Source organism: Neoarius graeffei, chromosome 11 (assembly GCF_027579695.1).
Source record: "Neoarius graeffei isolate fNeoGra1 chromosome 11, fNeoGra1.pri, whole genome shotgun sequence".
NCBI lineage: Eukaryota > Metazoa > Chordata > Actinopteri > Siluriformes > Ariidae > Neoarius > Neoarius graeffei.
In genome coordinates this window covers 59,932,719-59,959,534 of record NC_083579.1, presented here as the reverse complement: position 1 = coordinate 59,959,534, position 26,816 = coordinate 59,932,719, and the positions used below count along the sequence as shown (strand labels likewise).

The 26,816-nt window shown below is 42.0% G+C and overlaps 1 protein-coding gene across 2 annotated transcripts in view; it reads right to left on the bottom strand.

The window, feature by feature from the left end:
- mapkbp1 (mitogen-activated protein kinase binding protein 1) overlaps positions 1–25,126 on the bottom strand; it is a 69,993-nt gene extending 44,867 nt beyond the window's left edge. For both annotated transcript variants that reach the window (XM_060934396.1, XM_060934397.1), the window contains exons 1-2: positions 23,980–25,126; positions 14,826–14,917 (exon numbers count right to left, since the gene is read on the bottom strand). In XM_060934396.1, coding sequence (XP_060790379.1) covers positions 14,826–14,917; positions 23,980–24,093 — 206 coding nt within the window. In that variant the 5' untranslated portion in view covers positions 24,094–25,126. The remainder of the gene's footprint in view (positions 1–14,825; positions 14,918–23,979) is intronic.
- Between the last annotated feature and the right edge of the window lie 1,690 nt (positions 25,127–26,816).

Below are 26,816 nucleotides of genomic sequence, written 5' to 3'. Positions count from 1 at the left end.
ACAAAAGCAAGAAAACCTTTGTGTAAAGATTTTTTCCTGATTAGCTTTTGGGAACAGAATATACCCTGAATTATTCATTCCTCTGCTACTAGAACTTCTTTCTTTCTGAATGTGTCTGCATATATTGGTGTTATGGTTTTGTGGATTTATCATAATTATGCTGCTTCACCTATTTAAAATAAATAAATAAAAACTCAACTGCATTCTGTCCTCTCCAAAATAAAATAAAAGCTCTGGGCAAGTGGAATTGTTTTTCGGGCAAGTATGTTTTGGGTGGGGCGGCACGGTGGTGTAGTGGTTAGCACTGTCGCCTCACAGCAAGAAGGTCCTGGGTTCAAGCCCCGTGGCCGGCGAGGGCCTTTCTGTGCGGAGTTTGCATGTTCTCCCCGTGTCCACGTGGGTTTCCTCCGGGTGCTCCGGTTTCCCCCACAGTCCAAAGACATGCAGGTTAGGTTAACTGGTGACTCTAAATTGACCGTAGGTGTGAATGGGAGCGTGAATGGTTGTCTGTGTCTATGTGTCAGCCCTGTGATGACCTGGCGACTTGTCCAGGGTGTACCCCGCTTTTCGCCCGTAGTCAGCTGGGATAGGCTCCAGCTTGCCTGCGACCCTGTAGAACAGGATAAAGCGGCTACAGATAATGAGATGAGATGTTCTGGGTGCTGCTTGCCTACTGGGCAAGTAATGCTGGGAGATTTTTTTCGAGGACTGCTGTTGTATATTTATAATTTTTATTGTAATATTGTTTATGCTGCCCTCTCAGCCAGATCACTCTTGGAAAAGAGATTTTAATCTCAATGAGTTTTTTACCTGGTTAAATAAAGGCTACTGATTGAGTGATTTCATAAAAGAAGGTTCTGGGTTAGGGTGGCTGCCCACTGCTCTGGGTGTGTGCACGCATGTGCGTGTGTTCACTGCTTCAGATGGGTTAAATGCAGAGGATGAATTTCACTGTGCTTGAAGTGTGCATGTGACAAAGGTTTCTTCTTTCTTCTAAAATGTTATTTTCTACTGTTCATGTGTAATTTAGACTACAGTAGCATTTTATTTCAGGATGTCCAAAAAAAGATTCTCATCAATGAAAAATAGGGTACATTTTTGTCAAATGACAAAGTGAACTGTATCTATGGCTTTATGATAAAATGATGAGTCAATGGCGCATTGAAATTGGAATGCATACTTTTAAAAATATATATGATTTATACTAAATAAAGCTCTAAATAAAGCTCTACAATTGTAATTATGATCCAACATTGGCACTGTATCAGTCATCAGTTTGTCACTCTTTAAAGATTGGCATCATTCCATAAAAACACTTGGTGGTTGGCCATTAATTCTAACTAATTACATTTGAGTTGATGCACACACAGCAATATCGTCACCTCAGTAATAATAATAATAATAATAATAATAATTAGTGCTGTCAAAGTTAACGCGATAACGCGTTAACGCGATCTCAATTTAGCGCGATTTAAAAAAAATAGTGCCGTTAACGCAAATTCTAATTTGGCCCTGCGAGTCACCCGTAGTTCCTGTTGAGGCTTGTCGCGTGCTGCTTCAATAAGTGTACGTGTGAGTGATGGAGAAAGGCATAGACATGTAAACATCCTCGCCGCCATATTGGATGGGGCAAAGTGGAGCTTCTTCAGCCGTCTCTGGTATAGCGTCTAGACAGTAGCCGAGAATAAAGATGCCTCATTCATGTGCTGCGTTTAACTGTACCAACAGGTTTACCGTCCAAACGAGATCACATGGGATTACCTTTCACAGGTGAGACTGGAAAAATACTTTTCAATACTGTTCCTTCAGTTTCCCAGCTCATCTCCACCGGGGAGGTGTAGAGTTATACGCAGTGAGAATTAGATAATACAGTGCCACACTATGATGAACGTTTTTGAACGCATGATGAATGTTTTTATTTTTGTTATCTGTTTTTTTTCTTCTTTTATGGCAAATACTTCTCTTCAAAAGAAACTAATGAAGAGTAAAATAAAACATTTTTTTATTTTCACAGTGATATGCACTTTATTTTTCATCCCTTGGTTTTCTCATCTAATATGGAAGTTATGGATGTCAGTGGCTGTGACGTGTTATGCTCTGCAATAAAAAAACATTGGTACAAAGCAAGCCCATTCACTTTATGCTGATAAGAGAATTACAATGGTTTTTCATGTGACAAAAATGTGCGATTAAATTGTGATTAATCGCGAGTTAACTATGACAGTCGTGACATTAATCGCGATTAAATATTTTAATCACTTGACAGCACTAATAATAATAATATTATTATTATTATTATTATCATCTTACAATGTGTTTTATTAATGACTGAAATACATCTGAAACAATTTTGCCCTGCCAAAACAAACCAGCACAGACACAAAGCCTATGTTCATGCAGTAACCTTTCTTTTACACCTTTACAGAGTTAAACATTTCTCCATTATCTCAAAGATTTCTCACCTCACACAAACATGCCTGGAGTATTGATAATTGTTAAAATTCGTGATAAAAGGTTTACTTTTTCTTTGCATACTATTAAACACAGCCCCTGTACATCTCTGCTTTTGTTTATGCAATAGAAGTGGGTGATATGACAACGTCATATGATTCTTGAAAGCATTTCTACAATACATGATGCGCATCACAATATACAGGTTTCTCACAATCCTCAAGGCATACAGTAGTTCTGTATTACAAAAACTCTCTCAGCTACTTTGTTTCCCCATTTTTCTCCCCAGTTTAGTCAACTTCCAATTCCCATTTACTTGTTAGCATTCCCTCATCATAAACAGCTACCAGGCAAGAAAGATGAAGGCTAACACATTCTTTCCCAAGACATATGAAGCTGCCAACTGAACGTAGCATGACCTGCAAACTGCTGTATCCCAGGGTAATGTAACACTATCTGCCCTCTCCCACATACATGAGCTCACAGATGCCCTTTATTGGCTAGCGTCACTGTGATTGATAAGGGAGAGAAAGTATGCCATCCGTCCCACCCAGAGAACATGGCCAAATTTGCTCTCTTGGAACTTGGCCATGGATAGCTGTGGCATCGTTGGGAATTTTTATTTATAAACAAACAGAACTCGATGCAAATGGCATCAACAGGGATATCTCAGTCATTAACAAGTTTACTCTTTCTGGTTACTGATTTGTATAGCAGAAATATACCTCAAACAAAGGAAGCAAGAAAAACTAATTTCAAGCATTTAACCTTGACCCTGTATGGGTCGATCCCAAAACCTAAATCAGTTGATCTTCTGATTAAAATGATAATTCCATATAAATCCTACAAACATTCAACCTCTCGTTCTTGAAATATGGCACAAACAGGAATCTTGGCGAACAGACACATTAACACTGAAAAGGAGAAAATGATTTAAACACGACACATTTTCAAAGATTAAGCAACTTGGAAGTGTTTAGGTTTTGAAATCGACTTTAACGTTACTCAAGATACTTTAAAGGAGATACACAGAGCCTTTATTTTTAAATAAGTTTCTGAGTGGATAGTATCTCCATCCTTGACTCTTGTATGCTGCATAAATGGGAATAAAAAAATATATATACATATATATTTTTGAGAGTTAAAATCGACCGCAAAATTGGCATTCGAGCTGCCCCGCTGAGCGAGCCAGCCCCGAGTGCGTGACGTCACTGCAGGAACCGGTTTTAAGGCTGAGGCCTTTTACAGCTATAGAACAAAGTCTAATCTCATCTCATCTCTAGCCGCTTTATCCTGTTCTACAGGGTCGCAGGCAAGCTGGAGCCTATCCCAGCTGACTACGGGCGAAAGGCGGGGTACACCCTGGACAAGTCGCCAGGTCATCACAGGGCTGACACATAGACACAGACAACCATTCACACTCACATTCACACCTACGCTCAATTTAGAGTCACCAGTTAACCTAACCTGCATGTCTTTGGACTGTGGGGGAAACCGGAGCACCCGGAGGAAACCCACGCAGACACGGGGAGAACATGCAAACTCCGCACAGAAAGGCCCTCGCCGGCCACGGGGCTCGAACCCGGACCTTCTTGCTGTGAGGCGACAGCGCTAACCACTACACCACCATGCCGCCCGCTAGACCAAAGTCATATAAATAAAAATTTATGGTGAAAGTAAGAAATAGCGTTACCAACTTGCTCAACTAAGACTGATTTGACTTCGTTGATTGTGGGTTGACTCTCATTAAAACAAGATAGGTGTTATAACATGCAACATACATGTACATGCATACATTTTCCCTGATAAAACATTAAAAGGCTAATTAAATAATCAGATGAACTGAGACAATCACATTCTGAAGCAAATTAAATAATCTTATACCGGTAACTTAAACACACAATACAAGTTACATGTATTAATCTAAATGCAGGTCAACAATTTGTTGTTTTTTTTATCCAAATGAGAGTCGGAGCTTACCTGTCTGTGTTCTCGCTTCTTGAAGGCCGATCTTGTGGCCGATTGTTTTTGAAACAATCTGACTTTCAGTTGTTTGTTCAGTTCTCCGTTCATTTACTTCTTCCACATAAGGGCGAGATGGCAGCAATATCCAGTTTAGAAATAAGACGGCTGTTACACTCATTCACCTTTTCTTCATACTGTGTATTCCGCCATTACTGCTGGGCTCAGGCAATTACTAAAACCCGGGATGGAACGGGACGTCATTGGTTTTAGCAACAACTGCAGGGAGGTCACTGCCCGAGCGATATGTCCCGTCCTGTCCCGGGTTTTAGCAACAACCCTCGGCTCACTCCGGGAGGACTGGTGCAACTAAACTCACTTTCCTTTTAAAAATAAATAAATAAATAAATTTCCTTTTCTTGTAGTTTCTTTTTCTTTAATTGTTGATACTGCACTTTCTTTCAATATGGGCTTATAGCCAACGCTCCTCAACAGATCAGAGGTTTCGCACAAGTCCTCAGTAAAATGTGCAGAGCAGAGGAGAGACCACTTCGTAGGCGCCCAATGTGCCTGTGAACTTCTCGCAAAACGCATCCAAATCTTTACAGTTTGAATATTCTTGGGCCATGAATCCCACGTAAATCCAGCTTCTGTTGTGTTGCTGTACCGGCCAGAAACACACCTGCATGGCATGGCGATAAATTAGCTCAAAATGGAGGATCGGAGTTGCAGTCAGCTCTGTGTTTTAGTATAGCGGAAATGGCGATGAGACCGATAGACTTCCTGCTGTGACGTTACGGACGTCAAGGTCATTCACTCTGACCGCTACCTATATAAATCACTTTAATCATAAAAATTACTATATTAGATTTATTGTTAATGCTTAAAACTATTCCTGTGCCATTCTTGAGGTCTCAAGGCATTTATAAATGAAAGTGAGGCCATGGCTCTGCGCATCTCCTTTAAGTACTTTGCATTGTTGTGCCTTCAGCTGTTTGCATCAGCCAAATTATTAAATATAAATGATTGGATCCAAATGGAGCAGTCTCTGTATTCGATATCCTTGGGAACATAAACTTGGTGTTAAAAATACCCAGTTCTCTCTACACATAAAATTAAGTGAACATGTCAAACCAGAGTGGAAAAACTGGTTATTTTTCTAAATATAATTCTATCTCCCAGGCACAGCTATGTCCTGAGAAAGACAGAGTTGAGCAGCTGTCATAGGGATGTCAGCAATGTTAAGAAATCCAAAAATTCCTAAATAATTAGCGAGTTTCATGACAATGTAAGAAGAAGCACATTTATACTGAGAGGGGTGTAAAAAAATAAAAAATAAAAATGACACAGGTTGCTGAACATGAACTGCCATGTGCTGAACTCTGCAGGGCCGTGTGTATCATGTCTGTGCCTACTGTCAGACACAAGCTGATCCAGCTCATCATCCCTCCTGGTCAGAGGCCTAATCAGTTCAGTCAAGTGTTGCAGTGTACAGCTGTCACAGAACATAGCCTATGCAAACATGTTAGAATTATGGACTGTGAATGTGAAGTCACAGAAATTCATTATATGTACTGTGACGCATTTAACAGAAGTGAAATCGGTGAACGTGGTCTATTTGCACCATTATAGGTTCAAGTGCATATCACGGGTAAATTCAGGAGCAAGATCAATGTAATTCTCCTATTTTATATTAAACTTTGGTCAAATATCGGTCACATTTTACATTTTGTGCAATTTTTTTTTTACCTTGTGCAATACCAGAAAAATTCAGTTGAAATCAAGGCATTTGAGGCGAATTGGTCCACCTCTGAAAAAACTTGGCATTTGGATTTCCCGGGAAACATTGATTTTCGTGACGTCGCGTGCGGGATGCCTCCCTCTGAATCCTACATCAGCGCTGGTTTGTTTATGAGAAAATGACCTGGTGGTTTTCTGCAAATTTCTTCAACGTTATCACGTAATTATTAAAATGGTTAACAGCTGTATTGTAGGAGGGTGTAGCAACACTAATCTTGATGGGATTAGTACTCATCGTTTTCTAAAAGACCGGACAATGAGAGAGAAATGGGAGCGCTTGGTCTACACAGGCTGTGCACTGAAACCGTGCAAAGCTCGCGCAGCCTGCTGGCGCTGCCGCAGATAACATCACGAATCTGGCTCCAGACTCCCTTGGGATTTTTCCAGACGCATTTTATTTTGTTTTTTTCTGCTGTAGACAGATGGCCTTGTGCAAAATTACCCTTATGGATGAGCGTGTAAAGGGACATACTTTCATATAATTAAAAAAAAAAAACTAAATTGGTCCAGAATATGCACTTTAAGAGGCAGGTGAGCTGTGATTGTGCAACTAGGCTTGTTAATCACTGAAGGAAAAATAAAGACTTATGGCAGCAGGTTAATTAACAGTTGAAGAGAATTCCTGCCTGCAAGTACGATCACGTACTGCACTGTATCCCACAAGAAAACAATACACCTCTGACACAACGTGACGCAGAGTCTGAGTCTCCAGAAGACATTACATAAAAAGAGACATTTCATTAACAAATAATTCAGTTATGGGGCCTTAAGGAAAAATCCCAAGTAACTTGCATATCAGTATTTATAAAATCAGTCAGTCAATGTGATCTTCAGTAGTTAAAAAAAACCCTACTTTTAAATTCAATTTTCATGCCAATACCACCATCCTTGATCAATCATCAATCAAGCTTGATCAATCACGCTCGTCATCTCTAACTAGCCAAGCTGTTTCGCTGCAATAAATCTCAATGCAATTGCATAGCTGCATTTCATTTTGGAACTTCAAGTCCAACATTTGATGTTTCCAGTACTTCCTGAAGCTCTCATTATCCCCCACTGGCCAAAAGGCCCGAAGGGGGATTATGTTGTGGCGATGTCTGTCCATCCGTCTGTCCCGGGAAGGGTACTCACGTTCTGAAATCAACTCCTCTCACAATTTTTGGAGGAATTTCACGAAACTGGAAAGGATTCTTCGTTATATGTTGGTAATACGTATATTGTAATTTCTTTCAATTCAGTCGCATTTTACCAGGAGTTATGGCATAGTTGCCAGCGGGGATATTGTGCTCTCAGAGCACTCTTTTTTTTTTTTCTTGTTAGGCACATGCAGCGAAAGCTGACTGACCGTAGTTCCTTATGTTTGATGTCACTAACAATTTTCTGCTTGTAAACGGCACTGTAACTGCTCACAGGCATACATGTCAACCTTTGGTCAATCAAACCTGTATAACCAACCTCCAAAATCCGTATTTCCCTTATAAAATCCGTACAAGATGCAAATTAAAATAATTTTCCTAAAATTTGAATGATAATTAACAATGATGTATCCCAGTTACTTTTTATTCAATATTAATAACAATAAACCTTCAGAATGAATACAAAGCTCCAATGTTTGACAAAAACACAAAGTGTTATCAGCGTAGTTACGAAGGAAATACTTCGTTGTTTGGAGACAGGTTTCACCGAGCGGCTATTATGCACGAGACTTCATATTAGCCACAAAGTCAGGAAAATCTGTTCGTACAATTACGTTATAGTGACCAAATACAATGAAAAGTATTTTTCCAGTCTCACCTGTGAAAGGTAATCCCATGTGATCTCGTTTGGACGGTAAACCTGTTGGTACAGTTAAACGCAGCACATGAATGAGGCATCTTTATTCTCGGCTACTGTCTAGACGCTATACCAGAGACGGTTGAAGAATCTCCACTTTGCCACATCCAATATGGCGGCGAGGATGACGTATGATTCTACGCAGAAGGCGGCATCTATGTTTATATGTCTATGACTTCCCGGTTGGCGGGATTCTCGCAATGCGGTGTGCGCATGATCAAAAGTGGAACGAAGTCTCGCTACCACCAGATAACGCGTGATTTCATAAGACTCTTTACTGGCTGTCTGTGGTGTACAGTACGTTTGTAAATGTTATGCGTTCTTTTATCATCGTGGGAATTGATTATAGCTCTAAATAAATATTGAAGTTTTTTTTAAAGAATCCGTATAACTTTATTTATATGCCCATATACTACGTTTACTGAATCAAATCCGTATAAAATACGGACATTCCGTATAGGTTGACATGTATGCACAGGCATAATGAAAATAAAGCACCAACCAACAAATTAACACCAAGAATTGCCAAGCACATCCAAAAAAAAAAATTTCACTATAAACATTTTTAATGTTTCAAGGTGGATTTTTCTTTTAACTTCAGTCAGCCCTGAGACCCCATCACAGCTTGGAAGTTTGATCAAGGCCTTATGGAAATGGATAAGGTGTACTGGGAGTAGGGACAACCAGAAATATTTAGATTTCAGCATCATACAGCTTATACACAATGTTTAAAAATGTGTTGTAGTTAATTAGCCATTCCATTTCTTCTCACGTACAGAATATAGGAGGAGAGTCAAATACTTATCTACAAGCAATAAACACGTTTTTTTCTTTCCTGGGTGAGCAAGGGAGAGTTAAAATGGTGAAGTAAAAGTGGTTTATATGGTGTAATAGCCACTGCGTTGCTCCATCTGGCAAGTGGGATATACAAGAGAGACAGGTGGTCAAGCCACACACACACACACACACACACACACACACACACACACACACACACACGCACTGATCCAGGTTCGCTGTCAGAGTATTGGTTTCCAACTCGTAGCCCAACCCCCGATGCTCCTGTGTTACCGAGGATCTGCCGCAGATCCAGGACTCCCACAGCCTCAACAGACTGAGCAGAGTTCTCGAATTCTCCAGCGTCAGATCACAGCTGCCAGGATAGAACACTTTAGCACAAAGATTGCAAGTCTTGGCACAAGGTTCTGCCTTTAATACTCACATTGGGAACAGTTTATGTGGTGTGAGTTTCTGTGCAAAGCAGGGGAAATGAAATAATCTCCTTTAAAGTGCCAGCATTTCCCACACATCATCTAATTCAGTTTTGCTGCTACGCTTAGAGAGATTACTAATAGAGTAATAGTCCCAAGTGCTGCAATGCAGCAGAGATGCAGACTGCACAGTAGAAAGCAGCAACCCCCCCACCACCCCTTTATTCTCATTAAACAACTGGGTAATTATGCTTTTCTGATTGCATCATTCTATCCCTTCCTCTCCGTTTTCCAATCCTCTTTTCTCCCTCTCTGAACCACTTAAAGGGTTAGTAGACCTGAACAGGTCTTTTTTTTTTATGCCTCCACCACCGTAAGGTGCAGGAGGCATTATGTTTTCGGGTTGTCCGTCTGTCCGTGCGTGCGTCCCGAAACCTTGCGAACGCGATATCTCAAAGGCTGATGAAAGGAATTTCACCAAACTTTCACCATTTGTGCATTTGGGGACAAAGATAAACTGATTAGATTTTGAGATCAAAAGGTCCAAGGTCAAATGTCTGTCCAAAAACCTTGTGAACACTGTATATCCAAGGCTAATACAAGTAATTTCACCAGGTCAAGATTACTGTGAGGTCAAATGCCCATCCCCAAATCACAACTTAATAAGGCGTGTAGTCTACCGGGCGGAGGCATCCCCATCGACGCCATTGGCGTCGAGTTCTATCTAGTTTTTTTTTTTTTTTGCAGTGCTGAGACACAGAGGATCTGACCCACATGTTCATGCATGGCTGAAATTAATGGCCATGTTCTATAAACCAATACAGCAACATCCTGCTTCTAAGCATATTCATTATTTTTGATCAATACTCTCAAACGGTGAGGTTATTCCATCCAAAGATATTTGTTTAGAAAATAATTTTTTTTTTAAATAAAATGGAACCCAATGTGGTCTTCTGCTGTTGCATGCGGAGATGTTTTTCTGCTCACCATGGCTGTAAAGAGCTGCTCTATCCTTCCTGGAAGCTCAAACCAATCTACAGTGGTGCTTGAAAGTTTGTGAACCCTTTAGAATTTTCTATATTTCTGCATGAATATGACCTAAAACATCATCAGGTTTTCACACAAGTCCTAAAAGTAGATAAAGAGAACCCAGTTAAACAAATGAGACAAAAATATTATACTTGGTCATTTATTTACTGAGGAAAATGATCCAATATTACATATCTGTGAGTGGCAAAAGTATGTGAACCTTTGCTTTCAGTATCTGGTGTGACCCCCTTGTGCAGCAATAACTGCAGCTAAACGTTTGCAGTAACTGTTGATCAGTCCTGCACACCGGCTTGGAGGGATTTGAGCCCATTCCTTCGTACAGAACAGCTTCAACTCTGGGATGTTGGTGGGTTTCCTCACATGAACTGCTCGCTTCAGGTCCTTCCACAACATTTCGATTGGATTAAGGTCAGGACTTTGACTTGGCCATTCCAAAACATGAACTTTATTCTTCTTTAACCATTCTTTGGTAGAACGACTTGTGTGCTTAGGGTCGTTGTCTTGCTGCATGACCCACCTTCTCTTGAGATTCAGTTCATGGACAGATGTCCTGACAGTTTCCTTTAGAATTCCCTGGTATAATTCAGAATTCATTGTTCCATCAATGATGGCAAGCCGTCCTGGCCCAGATGCAACAAAACAGGCCCAAACCATGATACTACCACCACCATGTTTCACAGATGGGATAAGGTTCTTATGCTGGAATGCAGTGTTTTCCTTTCTCCAAACATAACGCTTCTCATTTAAACCAAAAAGTTCTATTTTGGTCTCATCCATCTACAAAACATTTTTCCAATAGCCTTCTGGCTTGTCCACATGATCTTTAGCAAACTGCAGACGAGCAGCAATGTTCTTTTTGGAGAGCAGTGACTTTCTCCTTGCAACCCTGCCATGCACACCATTGTTGTTCAGTGTTCTCCTGATGGTGGACTCATGAACATTAACCAATGTGAGAGAGGCCTTCAGTTGCTTAGAAGTTACCCTGGGGTCCTTTTTGACCTCGCCGACTATTACACACCTTGCTCTTGGAGTGATCTTTGTTGGTTGACCACTCCTGGGGAGGGTAACAATGGTCTTGAATTTCCTCCATTTGTACACAATCTGTCTGACTGTGGATTGGTGGAGTCCAAACTCTTTAGAGATGGTTTTGTAACCTTTTCCAGCCTGATGAGCATCAACAACGCTTTTTCTGAGGTCCTCAGAAATCTCCTTTGTTCGTGCCATGATACACTTCCACAAACATGTGTTGTGAAGATCAGACTTTGATAGATCCCTGTTCTTTAAATAAAACAGGGTGTCCACTCACACCTGATTGTCATCCCATTGACTGAAAACACCTGAGTCTAATTTCACCTTCAAATTAACTGCTAATCCTAGAGGTTCACATACTTTTGCCACTCACAGATATGTAATATTGGATCATTTTCCTCAATAAATAAATGACCAAGTATAATATTTTTGTCTCATTTGTTTAACTGGGTTCTCTTTATCTACTTTTAGGACTTGTGTGAAAATCTGATGTTGTTTTAGGTCATATTTATGCAGAAATATAGAAAATTCTAAAGGGTTCACAACTTTCAAGCACCACTGTAGCTATTTTCCTCCGACCTCTCTTATCAACAAGATGTTTCCATCCAGAGAACTGTTGCTCACTCAATGTTTTTTTTTCACACCATTCTGTGTAAACTCTAGAGACTGTTGTGTGTGTGAAAACCCCAGGAGATCAGCAGTTTCTGAAACACTCAGACCAGTCCATCTGGCACGAACACCCATGCCACAGTGTAAGTCACAGAGATCACAATTTTTCCCATTTTGATGTTTGATGTGAACATGAACTGAAGCTCTTGATTTCTATCTGCATGATTTTATGCACTGTGCTGCTGTTAAGGGATTGGCTGATTAAATAACTGCATAAAACTGCAGGTGGATGGGTGTTCCTAATAAAGAGGCCGGCGAGTGTATATTCATAATACCACAAATGTTTCCGATGTTGACGGAACTACTGCAGGATTCTAAACAGGCTGATAAGTATATAGAAACACAGAGCTGTCCAAACATTTGTTGAACACATCGTCAACAAAGCGGCACTGCTAAAACCTGATGATTCCCACTGCATCAGGACGTAAGCAAATAAAAGAGAGACGCGTCATTTGTCACAGCGTAGGATGCCGATCCTTCATTTAAAATTTCTCTTAGGTGAGCAAGTCGGTAACGGCATTTCTTACTTTCACCATAAATTTTTATTTATATGACTTTGGTCTATAGCTGTAAAAGGCCTCGGCCTTAAAACCGGTTCCTGCTGTGACGTCACACACTCGGGGCTGGCTGGCTCAGCGGGGCGGCTCGAATGCCAACTTTGCGGTCGATTTTAACTCTTAAATTTTTTTTTTATTCCCATTTATGCAGCATACAAGAGTCAAGGATGGAGATACCATCCACTCAGAAATTGATTTAAAAATAAAAGGTTCTGTGTATCTCCTTTAAATCTGCAACAGCAGCACATGATGCATATCACATAACTACAGAGCCTATGACCGAAAAGGCCAGTCAAACTAAATGAGCGCACACTTGACCAATCAAGTACTTCATCTCTTTATTTAGGCGTGCTTCAGAAAGAAAAGGGCGTAGAGTACTTCAAATTTAATCAACAAAGACGGCTTCAAATGGAATTAGCTGCTCATTCTGAAGTAAATGAACACTCAGTTTCCACAAATGAGTACTAATAAATAAATCATTCAACTCACTGCAGAACATGTGTTTGCACTTTGAACTTCAGTATTCACATGGACAGAATGCAAAATATATCTCGGTTATCTGAAACCACAGAACACCACCCTCATTTGGGGATCTATAAAACAGTCATCTATATAACTACAATTCAGAGTAACACACACACACACACACACACTCTTGAATGGTGTGCGTGTGTGTTAAAACCTGCTGCAATATAGATGATCTTGTCAAAACTATATTGGACACAATAAAACCTCCTAAAAGTCAATGAAAGCAATCCAGATCTTTAGCCTGACTTCAGTGGCTATCTGTTATCTTACTTTATTCGATATCCAAACAGAGCCCAGAGATCAGCAAGGTTTTAATTTGCCAAGTCAAAATTTGAAGTCAGCCAGAACGTGTTTATAGCGACTATGAGTGATAAATGTCACTTGAACTACAAATTGCAAGTCATTGAGTCATGGCAAAGTGTGATGGTGAAGCACAGACACAAAAGGCACTGAACACAGTATGCAACAAAGCATTTACAAACCTTGAAATCTTTTGCACTGATGATAGAAACATTTCACTAGGAGAACAGACTTGGCATAACAGCTGCAGGGTCTGATCTGATTGCCCCATGTGCACACTTCACTGTGCGCCACACTATATTCAGAGCGGTGCATGGTCAGTTGTCTGCACCAACTGGTAACTTAGCTTAATCAGCAAACTGCAGACTTAACACATCCCTTGAGAAAGCTGCCGTATACCTTGAGAAGAACACTTCCACCTATTATACTGTACAATCAACTATTCATGAAAGCATTTTACACTTACGCACACTCAGAATGGGGGGGTTGCATGAAAGGTAGTGGACGTTTTTGTAGGGCATTTGCTTGATTCAATCAGTTCAACAGACTATTTCAGTACTAGTAACGTGTATGTATAGTGCATTACATTATGCTCAAAGAAATCGCTGCTGTATGGCAACGAAAGAACGTTTTCATAGAGAGCGAGAACTAAAACATCTCACCGTGGTGGCTGAGAGGAGGCTCTTAATCTCCATATTCATGGCCAGAATTCCAAGGCTAATACCAGCACATTCCATCCTAATCCATTTCTAGTTAATCACCAAGAAGTATACATGATTAGTATCCAGCCCATTGAGGGTCTGACATCTTTCCCAATAATTTCATGTCCATAACCAAACTGAAGGCCACCATGTTCCGTGCACTTAATACATTCAAACATTAAATCAGAATCAAGTTTATAGCCGAGTACGTTCTCACATACAAAGGCAGCCACAAGACCTGCTTTTGTGTGCATGTTTTAGTCTTGCTTCTGTGGAGTGTTGTACACACATACTTTTGAAAATACAGAAGCATCCTGTGCATGCCTTTGGATAAACCACAGCAGGATAGCCAACAGGCATGTACGCAGAGAAGGGTCTGGGTCGACTGGACACTCATACTCTGTACACCTCAGAGAATAAAACTGTCCATCCTGATCCTGCTTTTTGCTTTTCCTGTTTGTACTCCACCTAACTCCTGTACATGCTTACCCAGCTGTTGTCAGATGAATTTCTAAGAATCCCATACAGCACAGAAAGTCATTTTTGTACTGTCGAGTGTGTTCAACAAAAATTATTCAATTCAATAAATCAGTAATAAAACAAACTTGTCAATGCATAGTTCTCTCTATTCCTGAAAATTGATACGCGAATGACAGCCATTCCTGTAGATAAGAACTGGGCTCACTCTTGCACAGTAACCATTTTTGCTGTGCAGGTTTTTTTTCGTTACTCACCCTGCAGGGTATGCTACCAAACCCGAGTGAGGATCACAGGCCAAGGCACGGTTTCCTGCAGCAGTAATTCCCAAAACCTTTTCAAGAGTCACCTGCAAAATAACAAGAGAAAGATGAATCGAATGTGGTGTCACAGTGCATTGCTACATTGCTATCACTTCTGGGTGAAAAAGAAAGGAAGAGCTGTCTGGGTATGAAAGGGTGTAATGTGTGTGTGTGTGTGTGCCAGATGCATGATAAAAGGCAATGTGCCTCAAATTTACAAGACTTCAGACAAGCTCCTGCACAATAACTTTTGTACCGTAGAACAACCAGTTTAAAAGCCCAGTTGGACCAGGATGATTCCTCTGATAACCAACACTCCAAAACAGTGCTGTCACTTGAAATGGAAATCACAAGTTAAAAATTTCCATTGCAGTGCAAATTTAAGCAAATAGAAACAAACAGTTATACTAGGGCTGTGCGATATGGGAAAAAATGAATATCCCGATACATTTTCTCCATTTCACGATATACGATATATATCTCGATATATTTAAATCTCCTCTAAAGGACCCCATGAAATCTAACTTTCACTCTTTACTGTTTTCACTACAATCCCTGCAGATTAAATAACATTCTTGGTTAACTTTACAGGTGGTTTTCAACAACACATTTTACATTTTCATGTTCGTGATTAATCACAATTGAATTGAAATAAGACTATTTTTATTCAACAAAGATGTGGCACAAACTGCAAAAAACAATCTTGAAAATTGCAACAAAGGGGCAACACAATACAGAGCTGCTCAGAGCTCAAACCAATAAAGTGCAAGCTCAACACTGAGACATTTAGCCTAAATAAGAAAAGTGCTCATTCATTAAATTATTTTAAAAAATAGATCTCCAAGCTATTAACCTGACTACTGAGAACCACTGGAACATTCACAATAGAGAGAGAGACTGAGGGAGAGAAGACAGAGATCTGCAAAACATAATTTTTCTCTTTGCACACTTTTGAACTGAATGTTTTCTGGCTCTGACTCTCAGATGTGTATAATTGCCTTCTCTGTAAAATGTCTGCGAGCAGGCAACTCACATTTGGGATTGAGTGTGTTTAGTAATTTTTGGAAGCCTGGTTTTTCCACTATACCAACTGGGATCATGTCTTCGGCAATGAAGTGAGTGACTGCATCCGTTATAGCTCTCCATCTCTGACTCGTTTTCTCATATGGGGGGCTTTGGAGAATGAGGCCGCTATGGTCATTTGTTTAGTTTGTGGGGGGTTTTAGCTCGTGGGCAAGTAGTTCGGAGTTTAAGGTGGGGTTTACATTAGACCGTATCAGCGGATCATCAGATTAACGTTTTTAAAACGATTAGCGTGCACACAGCAACGCCACTACATGGATACGCTCGGCTCCGCAGGCATCCTGCGCTCCAAATCACTCCGCCCTGAACAGCGAGTGCCCTCTGGAGGGTGCGCACTCCGGCCCTGCACAGCTCACAGAGCGCGCGAGTGAAGCGCACAAGCAGTGACTCGGGACTGAGCCGCTGTGTGTGTGATCTCAGTGCATGTCGGGCATGCGCGTCACTTACCACTTGCAAGTGGAAGGATGGCAAGCCTAAAGACAATCATAACTACACAATGGGCAGTATTTGCATCAGTATTTGCAGTATTTTCATACTTTTATACTCTTTAATGAAAGGTGATACAAGGCAGAAATCCGCGCCGTTTTTCAGCAGTCGCATCACATGACCAACGCCAGCGAATCAGGAAGGTGGATGTCACAGTGACGTTGTCCAATGATGACGCCAGCTAGAGCTCAGCACAGCGTATCTGCGTATTCTCAATGTTTACACAGCACCGGACCAGACACGATCTGGATTGAATACGTGGACCCTGGCGGATTCCCGTTTCCCGGCGTTTTAATGTAAACGGACAGTGCATCCGCGAAGAAAACGAGACAGATACAGTCTAATGTAAACTTGGCCTAAGAGACTCTTCATACTGTACCGGGTGAGTTTATGGAACATATTTGTAGTGCTGCTGCCTTTCGTGATGACAGGTTTTTTTGCACACTTTACAAACTGGCATTTGCTGTTCCAAGTCCTCCTCGCGATATCCAAAAAATGCCAGATGACTGACCCCTTACTAGTTCTTTTAGGAACCAATTCGTCCGCTTCCATTTTTAATTTGCCGCTGAAATTGCCAGAGCTTACATGGTAGCCTATGCAGCACCAGCGACTGCACGAACTGAGTCAGCGCTGTAAACCGGAACCAGGAAATCTTCCCGCCGGCAGTGTTGCCAGATACTGCTGACGTTTTCCAGCCCAAAATATGTTCAAAACCCGCCATAACGCAATTAAAACCGCCCAATCTGGCAACACAACCGAAAATAGAAAATCTTCCCGCAAGTTCCTTTCAGCACCAAGATGTCGCCCGGGATTGGTTGGCGAGTGCGTGACGTTTTTCTTTTCTTTCCCCTTAGGCAGCCTCTCACGTTACTGCCTGAGGGACAGGGAGAAAACCACCGGAAAAGGTTTTAAACAAACGCAACAAACGCAAGTCGGAAGATGACCATAAAATACTCGATAGTTACGATATAATAATTTTATGTATCGCACACAGAATTTTCAGTGATATATCGAGTATATTCGATATATCGCACAGCCCTAAGTTATACTTTGAAAAAAGTTTGAATACTTGTAACAAAAGCAGGCATTATTAATACGCTTTGAAGCAAATTAAAAACACATTAAAAAAAAAATCGGTATCTGATACTACACAATGAACTCTAGGAAACCGTGTTATTATATGCACACAACACAATAACAAGCATAAGAGAACTTACATCAGGTCGTGTAGCTTTTAACAGTCTCTTTGCAGGAAACATTTTCAATGCGACCACAATAAACACAAGGTTTATTTTAACAATACACTCACTCCAACTTTTAACAAAACCATGGGGTACAAATCACACGAATATCCTCTTTTCAACAAAAATCCAAGCTCCATCAGACCCATGCATATGAATTCTTGAAAGACTGAGTAAACAAAACTTGTGTCTGTGTGTGTTTAGTTAGTATAACCCTGCCCTCTAACACACAGCAGTCCGTCCCTTTTCTCCTCCATCTGTCCATCAGAACTCAACACGACAGACTGAAGCCAGTACATTTTCTTCACTCACACAACCGCACACATTAATAAATTCACTCGTGTCAAGCTTACTCAAACGTGAAGCATTTCAGACTTCACATTCCAAAATAAATACCAGTATTAGCTTCTGCATAATTAAACAACTAGAACCATATTGTAAAAATGTGAACAATGTTTTCCCCCCTCACTGCTTTTTATCCAGTGGTACGATGGTGTAGTGGTTAGCACTGTCGCCTCACAGCAAAAGGGTTCTGGGTTCGAGCCCCGTGGCCGGCGAGAGCCTTTCTGTGCGGAGTTTGCATGTTCTCCCCGTGGGTTTCCTCCGGGTGCTCCGGTTTCCTCCACAGTCCAAAGACATGCAGGTTAGGTTAACTGGTGACTCTAAATTGACCGTAGGTGTGAATGTGAGTGTGAATGGTCGTGTGTCAGCCCCGCAATGGTCTGGCGACTTGTCCAGGGTGTACCCCGCCTCTCGCCCATAGTCAGCTGGGATAGGCTCCAGCTTGCCCGCGACCCTGCACAGGATAAGTGGTAATGGATGGATACTTTTAATCCCACAATCGTGTGCACAAATATAAAATTACCAGTGATGCTGAAACATTCATTTGCATGTTTATATACAAACATTTATGTTAATATGAATGAATGAACTAATTAATTCCAGCATACTGAAAACACCTTGCTTGGGTTTTAAACAAGGTTGGTTTTTAGCAAAACAGAATGCATTTCTAAATTCTCCTTTGTCTTAGTAGCTCGATGTCTCCGCCAGCTTGCCATGCACTCATTTTATTTTTAACTCTTAGGCCCACTTTACACAGGGACGGTCTGAAACAAAAACGCAAAAGTCCGTTTTCGTTCTCACTTTTTTCCGCGTCTACATGACCGTTTTCAAGGAGGAAATCTGCGTCTATACAGTGACGCATAAATGTGTGGAATTCAATTGGATGTGCATGCCAGGCGGCTAGGTGGTGCTGTGAAAGACCTCCGCTATATCTGCACGCATGCGCAACATCTTCCGTCTTGTCTGATCTGCACATCTGCGCCGCGAAAACTTTGACTACTCTGGCTATGGTAAGTAAGAAAGTAAGTAAAAAAGTAAGCGCATACTATACCCGCCTCTGTTCATTAACGGTATACGTGCAGATTCGGTATAGATGTTCGAAGGACTCCTGGACGTTTATTAAAGCTGCCAGAGCAGCTTGAAGGTCCGTTGGATAGATGTAATCAGACATGCTCTTACTTTTTTTTTTACTTACTTTCTTACTTCCCGGGCTGGCATGTACAGTATATGACATATGTATGACGTAAACGCGTACCCGACGTGAGCAGATCCGAGCAGAGTTTCGCGTATTGGGTAGTTTAGACGGATATGCAACGGGGGCTATTTTTAACTTATCCACTCTGGAAGGCGTTTTCAATTTTTTCCGTTTTTCAGCCTCAGAAACGCCGTCCCCGTGTAGACGAAAGGCACTTCCGATAAAATATTTAGTCGTTTTTACCCGACAGCGTCCTCGTGTAAACGGGCCCTTAATATCTACAATAGGAACTTTGTTTCCTCACTAACAATTTTTGCATCAATCATGTTAGTCAGTGATGATTATTCAGATTATTCAGGTTTATTGGTCTGTTTAACAGACTATCCACAGCGTTCAAAAAGATAGAAGATATCAACAGATGATTAACAGATTTTTTGATTGTATGTAAACGTTGAATATCGTCCATGGAGTTTACAAATATATACTGGATATTATTTTACTAAATATAAAAAAGTAGGATATTCATTACATTTTCCTGCTCCAAACATACTTGGTTCAACTAATCAGCTAGTTAAGAGGCCTTCCTAAGATAAAATGCGTGTCAGAGCAAGGAAAACACTAAAATGTTCAGGACAGGAGGAACTCCAGGACCATACGGGGGTACACGTGATAGATTTTAGAGCTAATTACTTGGATTTAAATAGGAAATTTAAAAACTCAGCTCATATGTGGTAGAAGAAATGAACCATTTCTCATCAAAGGGTCACCCAAAAAACAAACAAAAAAACAAAAAAACCCACCTTACAGCTGGGAGGATCAACCATGCTTTTGAAGTTGCACAACACAAGAGCCTCAGGACATAAAACCACAGCCTTGGTTTGCAAACCACCCCATTGTACAAATACACAAACGTGCACATGTTCCCTTTATCTGGTCTTGTATCATCAAGTTCCTTTTGGAGGGAACGGAACATCATCTTTTACTGATAAGGAAAACAAATTGTAAGCTATAAACATTTTATAAGCAGCATGCAGGAATCAAACTGCACAGGCTTACTTAATGGACAAGTCATTAGAGGCTTATTTGGACTGAGCAGAACCACATTCAACACGGACACTACAGCCAGGCAAGTCTAGTCAGATACACTGAAGATGATTCTCATCTCATTATCTCTAGCCGCTTTATCCTGTTCTACAGGGTCGCAGGCAAGCTGGAGCCTATCCCAGCTGACTACGGGCAAAAGGCGGGGTACACCCTGGACAAGTCGCCAGGTCATCACAGGGCTGACACATAGACACCGACAACCATTCACACTCACATTCACACCTACGGTCAATTTAGAGTCACCAGTTAACCTAACCTGCATGTCTTTGGACTGTGGGGGAAACCGGAGCACCTGGAGGAAACCCACGCGGACACGGGGAGAACATGCAAACTCTGTACAGAAAGGCCCTCGCCGGCCACGGGGCTCGAACCCGGACCTTCTTGCTGTGAGGCGACAGCGCTAACCACTACACCAGCGTGCCGCCCACTGAAGAAGAAACCTTTATTTGTCACATGCACGCTTCAAGCACAGTGAAATTCATCCTCTGCATTTAACCCATCTGAAGCAGTGAACACACGTGCGCACACACACCCAGAGCAATGGGCAGCCACACTAGAGCGCCCAGGGAGCAGTCAGGGGTTAGGTACCTTGCTCAAGGGCACCTCAGCTCAAGGCTGCCCCATGTTAACCTAACTGGGAGAACCGAATGAAACCCACGCAGACATGGGGAGAACATGCAAACTCCACACAGAAAGGCCCTCGCTGGCTGCTGGGTTCAAACCCGGAAGCTTCTTGCTGTGTGGCGACCATGCTAACCACTACACCACTGTGCTGCCACTGGGGTGTAAACAAGTCATTATAAGTTACTGCAGTTTGCAAAGAGTATAATAATAATAATAATCTCATCTCATTATCTCTAGCCGCTTTATCCTTCTACAGGGTCGCAGGCAAGCTGGAGCCTATCCCAGCTGACTACGGGCGAAAGGTGGGGTACACCCTGGACAAGTCGCCAGGTCATCACAGGGCTGATACATAGACACAGACAACCATTCACACTCACATTCACACCTACGGTCAATTTAGAGTCACCAGTTAACCTAACCTGCATGTCTTTGGACTGTGGGGGAAACCGGAGCACCCGGAGGAAACCCACGCGGACACGGGGAGAACATGCAAACTCCACACAGAAAGGCCCTCGCCCGCCACGGGGCTCGAACCCGGACCTTCTTGCTGTGAGGCGACAGTGCTAACCACTACACCACCATGCCGCCTATAATAATAATAAATAATAACTAGACCGGACAATTCCCCGGGGGAAATTGTGAGAGGATGCAGTGCGCGAAGCAATTCGGTCACGCATGTTTGCTGGCCGTGAATGTGTGACCTGCAATGATGTTTCAATGCAATGATTATGTGTGTGCTTGAGACAACAGCCGTCATGAAGAAGAGCTATTCAAGAGTATAAACAAAGTGACTACAGGCGGAAATTAGCATGTACTGCTATAACCTGGGACAGACATCTGTCCTTACCACAAGGATAATGTTTAATTTGTGCACTGTCCCTTTTAAAAATAAAATAAACTCTAAACTCTAAGAAGAGTGTTTGTAGTTTGTATGTACGAACAGAAGCGTTCCTAATAAAGTGGGCGGCTAAGGTGAAGTGTCATGCCGACCGAGGCTGGTTTTTTTTTTTTCACAAAAAAAAGAAATTCACAAAATTCTTTCACAGTGAGCGCAAGAAGGGTCTCCTGAATAGACTGATGTAATTTTTTGTCTGTAGTGTTAAAAATGAGAGACTTTTCTGTCACTTTTATAATGGGTGTCAATGAGCTAAGACACACAAGGTCTTGAATTTTGTGCTGTTTTACTACGGAACAGGCCTCGAACAATGACAAATAACTCGACAACGGAAGCAGCTATTCACAAAATTCTTTCACAGTGAGCGCTAGAAGGGTCTCCTGAATAAAATGATGTATTTTTTTGTCTGTAGTGTTAAAAATAATGACACTAGAGCGATTTAAAAACGAGTGACTTTTCTCTCACGTTTATAATGGGTGTCAATGAGGTCTGTCAGCTGCCCTGTCCTCAGTTTGACGCTTGTCATTCAAAAACTGCAAATCCTATCGTTTAGGTAGACATTGTGTGAATCAGGACAAGTTTTACTACTACTTTTGAGAAAATCATGTCTGTAGAGTGAAATTTGTGGCTGAAAACACAGTTTAAGCGAGAAAGTTTGAGCTTTATTTTCAACCTCTCTCCACTCTAAGTTAACGAGCTTCACTGGTGTGTAACGCAATAGACACCCATTCAAAAGCCGGATTTTCTCCCAGAACCCACGTGGCGTTTGAGCCGGGACTGATCCGAAAGTGTAGAACCTAGCAGAAAAGTTGAATGCCAGATCCACAGAGGAGAAGTTTTCCTACGTTTTAGAGTTTGAATCACGTCTCTAGGTGAAAGCATGCCAGAGCAGTGGATGTTTGAAAAAGTGCTTTTTTTTTCAATTAATTCCATAGAAATGAATGGGGGTTTTTTGGACGATTTTTTCGCGACTACGTCACGAAAAAATCATATTCTGTAGAGAAAAGTAATAGCATAGCGAGTACGATCGAGCCACACGTTTTGATATATTGTTTGTCTGTGTGCGACGTACGGTTATTGAGTTAATCGAAATCGAAAACTGCGTAGGAATAATAAGAGGAAGAAGAAGAAGAAGAAGAAGAAATACGTAGAAGAACAATAGTTGCAGTGCTTTGCACTGCAACCTATGGGCTCCCCTAGGGGAGCCCATAGGTTGCTGTGCTGCAGCACTGCATCCTAATAATAATATGCTGCTGCAGGGGTCAAAACCTGAAGCAATGTTTCTGCATGGCTTAACAGCATGAACAGTCCTCAAGCCCCAGACATCCCCTGGCTTGAAGAGGAAAGTAAGTGAGCATTTATCTGCAGCAGTAAACAGTCAATCAGAAGGGAATGCAGCACTCAGTCAGCTGCTGAAACACACAGCAAACTACACTTATACTAGAAAATAACTGAAAATCAGTCATAAATCAAAGGCAAATGTAAACCGTAAGTAACATTTGGGGCGGCACGGTGGCGTAGTGGTTAGCGCTGTCGCCTCACAGCAAGAAGGTCCGGGTTCGAGCCCCGTGGCAGACAAGGGTCTTTCTGTGCGGAGTTTGCATCTTCTCCCCGTGTCCGCGTGGGTTTCCTCCGGGTGCTCCGGTTTCCCCCACAGTCCAAAGACATGCAGGTTAGGTTAACTGGTGACTCTAAATTGAGCGTAGGTGTGAATGTGAGTGTGAATGGTTGTCTGTGTCTATGTGTCAGCCCTGCGATGACCTGGCGACTTGTCCAGGGTGTACCCCGCCTCTCGCCCGTAGCCTGCGACCCTGTAGAACAGGATAAAGTGGCTAGAGATAATGAGATGAGATAATCAGTCACTGTGTAGGTTAATTTTTGCTGCAGTCCTAATGCCCTTTATAAAGAGTTTGACATTACAGAAGCTAAAGCATGGCTATTACACAAAGTAAATGCACGAAGCAGTCATACACTGAGATTTATATCTGAAACCAACACACGTTTACATAATAATAAGTGAAATATTAGTACACACAGGGTTACCATCCTACACATGCTCTATTAAAAATGACAGGCTAGAGGAGAAATTTACAGAGCAGCATAGACTACAGTTTCCAGATCTAAAATCAGGTTACACACCTTATTTCCCAGGTTTTCCTTGTTGCCCCGTGGTTTATTTCTCCTCAGTTTGATGGAAGGAGATCGGAGCAGGTTTTTAATCCGATTTTTAATGGTCGAGTTTTCCATCGTCATCTTAAATCACGTTTTATGGAAAATGTTCTGCTGCTTTCAGATCAAAAACAAACAAACAGTCTCTTTTCTAGCCTATTTAAAAAAACAACCCCAGCATGGATTGTGTGTTGAATAATCTCCAACAAGCCGCAGTGGATGAGGCATTCCTGTCCTGCTGAGGAGAAAGCAGCTCGGCAGTGTTGGTGGGCTGCAAGCAATCCTGCTCTTCTTCTGCACTGGAGCCACTCTGAGCTGTTAAAGATCTTTCTCCTCACTGCATTGAACGTGTTGAGATGGACCATGGCTCATTCTCATGTAGTCAGCAGGTCCTTACTGAGCTCGGAGTCTTTTCTTTAAAGGTCTTCTGTTCATCTCCCCGGCACACAAAACCAAACCTGAATATAAACCCCAAACTCGCTCCAGCTCTCAGTGGAGGAGGAGGAGCGGCCGGTGTGGACTACAATCCTTCAGCTGCTAGCACTTTCGTTGGACTACTAATAAAAAAAAAAAAGCAAAACTGTAAATTCTAACGTCTTATCATACTGAGACCTGATTTACACTCACTGGTTGGTTGGTTGTAATTTAGGAAAAATGTCAGTTTAAAAATACAGATAGTCATTGTTGTAACCTAAATTAAACATAGCGTTCTGCGCTACAGTTAGCCAGCTTCATAGCAACCGCTAGCTATGCTAGGTGTAATGAAGCTTCCTCAGGTAAACACTCAGCTCGCGCTCGTTTGTTTGCTAACGTTATGCTAATCCTTTATGACAGGTCGCTGTTGCTATCCAGGTTGCTTTAATGCTAAGCTAACTGGTTGGAATCAGTCCGTTTCCCTCACAGCTGGACCTTCCGACATCTTTTCCTATTCACAGGCGACTTCTGCCATCCAGCGACAAACTGATTCAGTTCAGCAAATCCACTGCATAGAACCTGAAGCTCACATCCATAGGAAAAAAAAAAAGGGTTGTTTTACAGTCAATCAGGGTGCAAAGTTTGTGTCACAGGGGTCCAAAATTCAAATTGATTCAAACTTAGGCTGACCAGATTTCCCTAGTCTGAAACCGGGACACTTTTGCGCGCGACCATGCTCGTGCACGCACACCTTTTTTTTTTTACGTAAACGTGACCCTCAGAGAGGCGCTCTGATCATTGTGTTGAAGCTCACATTTATCAACATCTCACATGAAATAAAACAAACAGGCATTTTGTTATCTAGTAGCATAGTGGTATACAGATCCGTTAAATTATGGTCAGACTTTGGTCAGATTTTGTAATGGCTGAAGATGATATTTTCCAGTTGGGAAGTGGTATTTACCAGTGTGTTGTGTTCACATGCTTTTGTTGTTGTTGACAAATTAAAGATGGTGGACCAGATTCAGAATCAGGCCTGTTATTTGGCTAAAACAATTATAGATTGCCTTGTTCACCAGCTGCAGCAGGAATATGAGTTATCAAAAGGTAAATAATGCTGAATATTTCCTGATCATGACAAGTAGAGATTTTCTTAACACATTGAATGCCACGCTCGCTGCCATGTTGGAAGGTTAAAGTTCATCTCATCTCATCTCATCTCATTATCTCTAGCCGCTTTATCCTTCTACAGGGTCGCAGGCAAGCTGGAGCCTATCCCAGCTGACTACGGGCGAAAGGCGGGGTACACCCTGGACAAGTCGCCAGGTCATCACAGGGCTGACACATAGACACAGACAACCATTCACACTCACATTCACACCTACGGTCAATTTAGAGTCACCAGTTAACCTAACCTGCATGTCTTTGGACTGTGGGGGAAACCGGAGCACCCGGAGGAAACCCACGCGGACACGGGGAGAACATGCAAACTCCGCACAGAAAAGCCCTCGCCGGCTGCAGGGCTCGAACCCGGACCTTCTTGCTGTGAGGCGACAGCGCTAACCACTACACCACCGTGATCTCGGCAACTCGTGTATCAAAATTTTCTACGAGTTGCCCAGTGGAAAATACCACAAGATGGGGCGTTCATGTGTGCTTTCCATGTCGGCGTTTGGTATTTACCATAATTCCCATAGCACATGAACGCACCATATGTCCATAGGCCAAATTTACACTGATTTATTTCACCTGTTTGTGAGAACACCAAGAAGAATGCATATGCACATGTAGGCTATATCTCTAAAATTGTATGCACTATAGCATGAACTTAAAAAGTAGATATGTGACCTCAACATAGCCTAGGTCAGAATCAACCTTACTAACCATTCCCCACAACTGAATGAATAAAGCAAGATGATGTGTACAAGGCGGCACAGTGGTGTAGTGGTTAGTGCTGTCGCCTCACAGCAAGAAGGTCCGGGTTCGAGCCCCGTGGCCGGCGAGGGCCTTTCTGTGCAGAGTTTGCATGTTCTCCCCGTGTCCGCGTGGGTTTCCTCCGGGTGCTCCGGTTTCCCCCACAGTCCAAAGACATGCAGGTTAGGTTAACTGGTGACTCTAAATTGACCGTAGGTGTGAATGTGAGTGTGAATGGTTGTCTGTGTCTATGTGTCAGCCCTGTGATGACCTGGCGACTTGTCCAGGGTGTACCCCGCCTTTCGCCCGTAGTCAGCTGGGATAGGCTCCAGCTTGCCTGCGACCCTGTAGAACAGGATAAAGCGGCTAGAGATAATGAGATGAGATGAGATGTGTACAAAAGTGAACACTTTAATGGAAGGTGCAACAAGCTGTTCAACACAGCAATATGGCCAAACTGTCAGAATGGTATGTTAAAC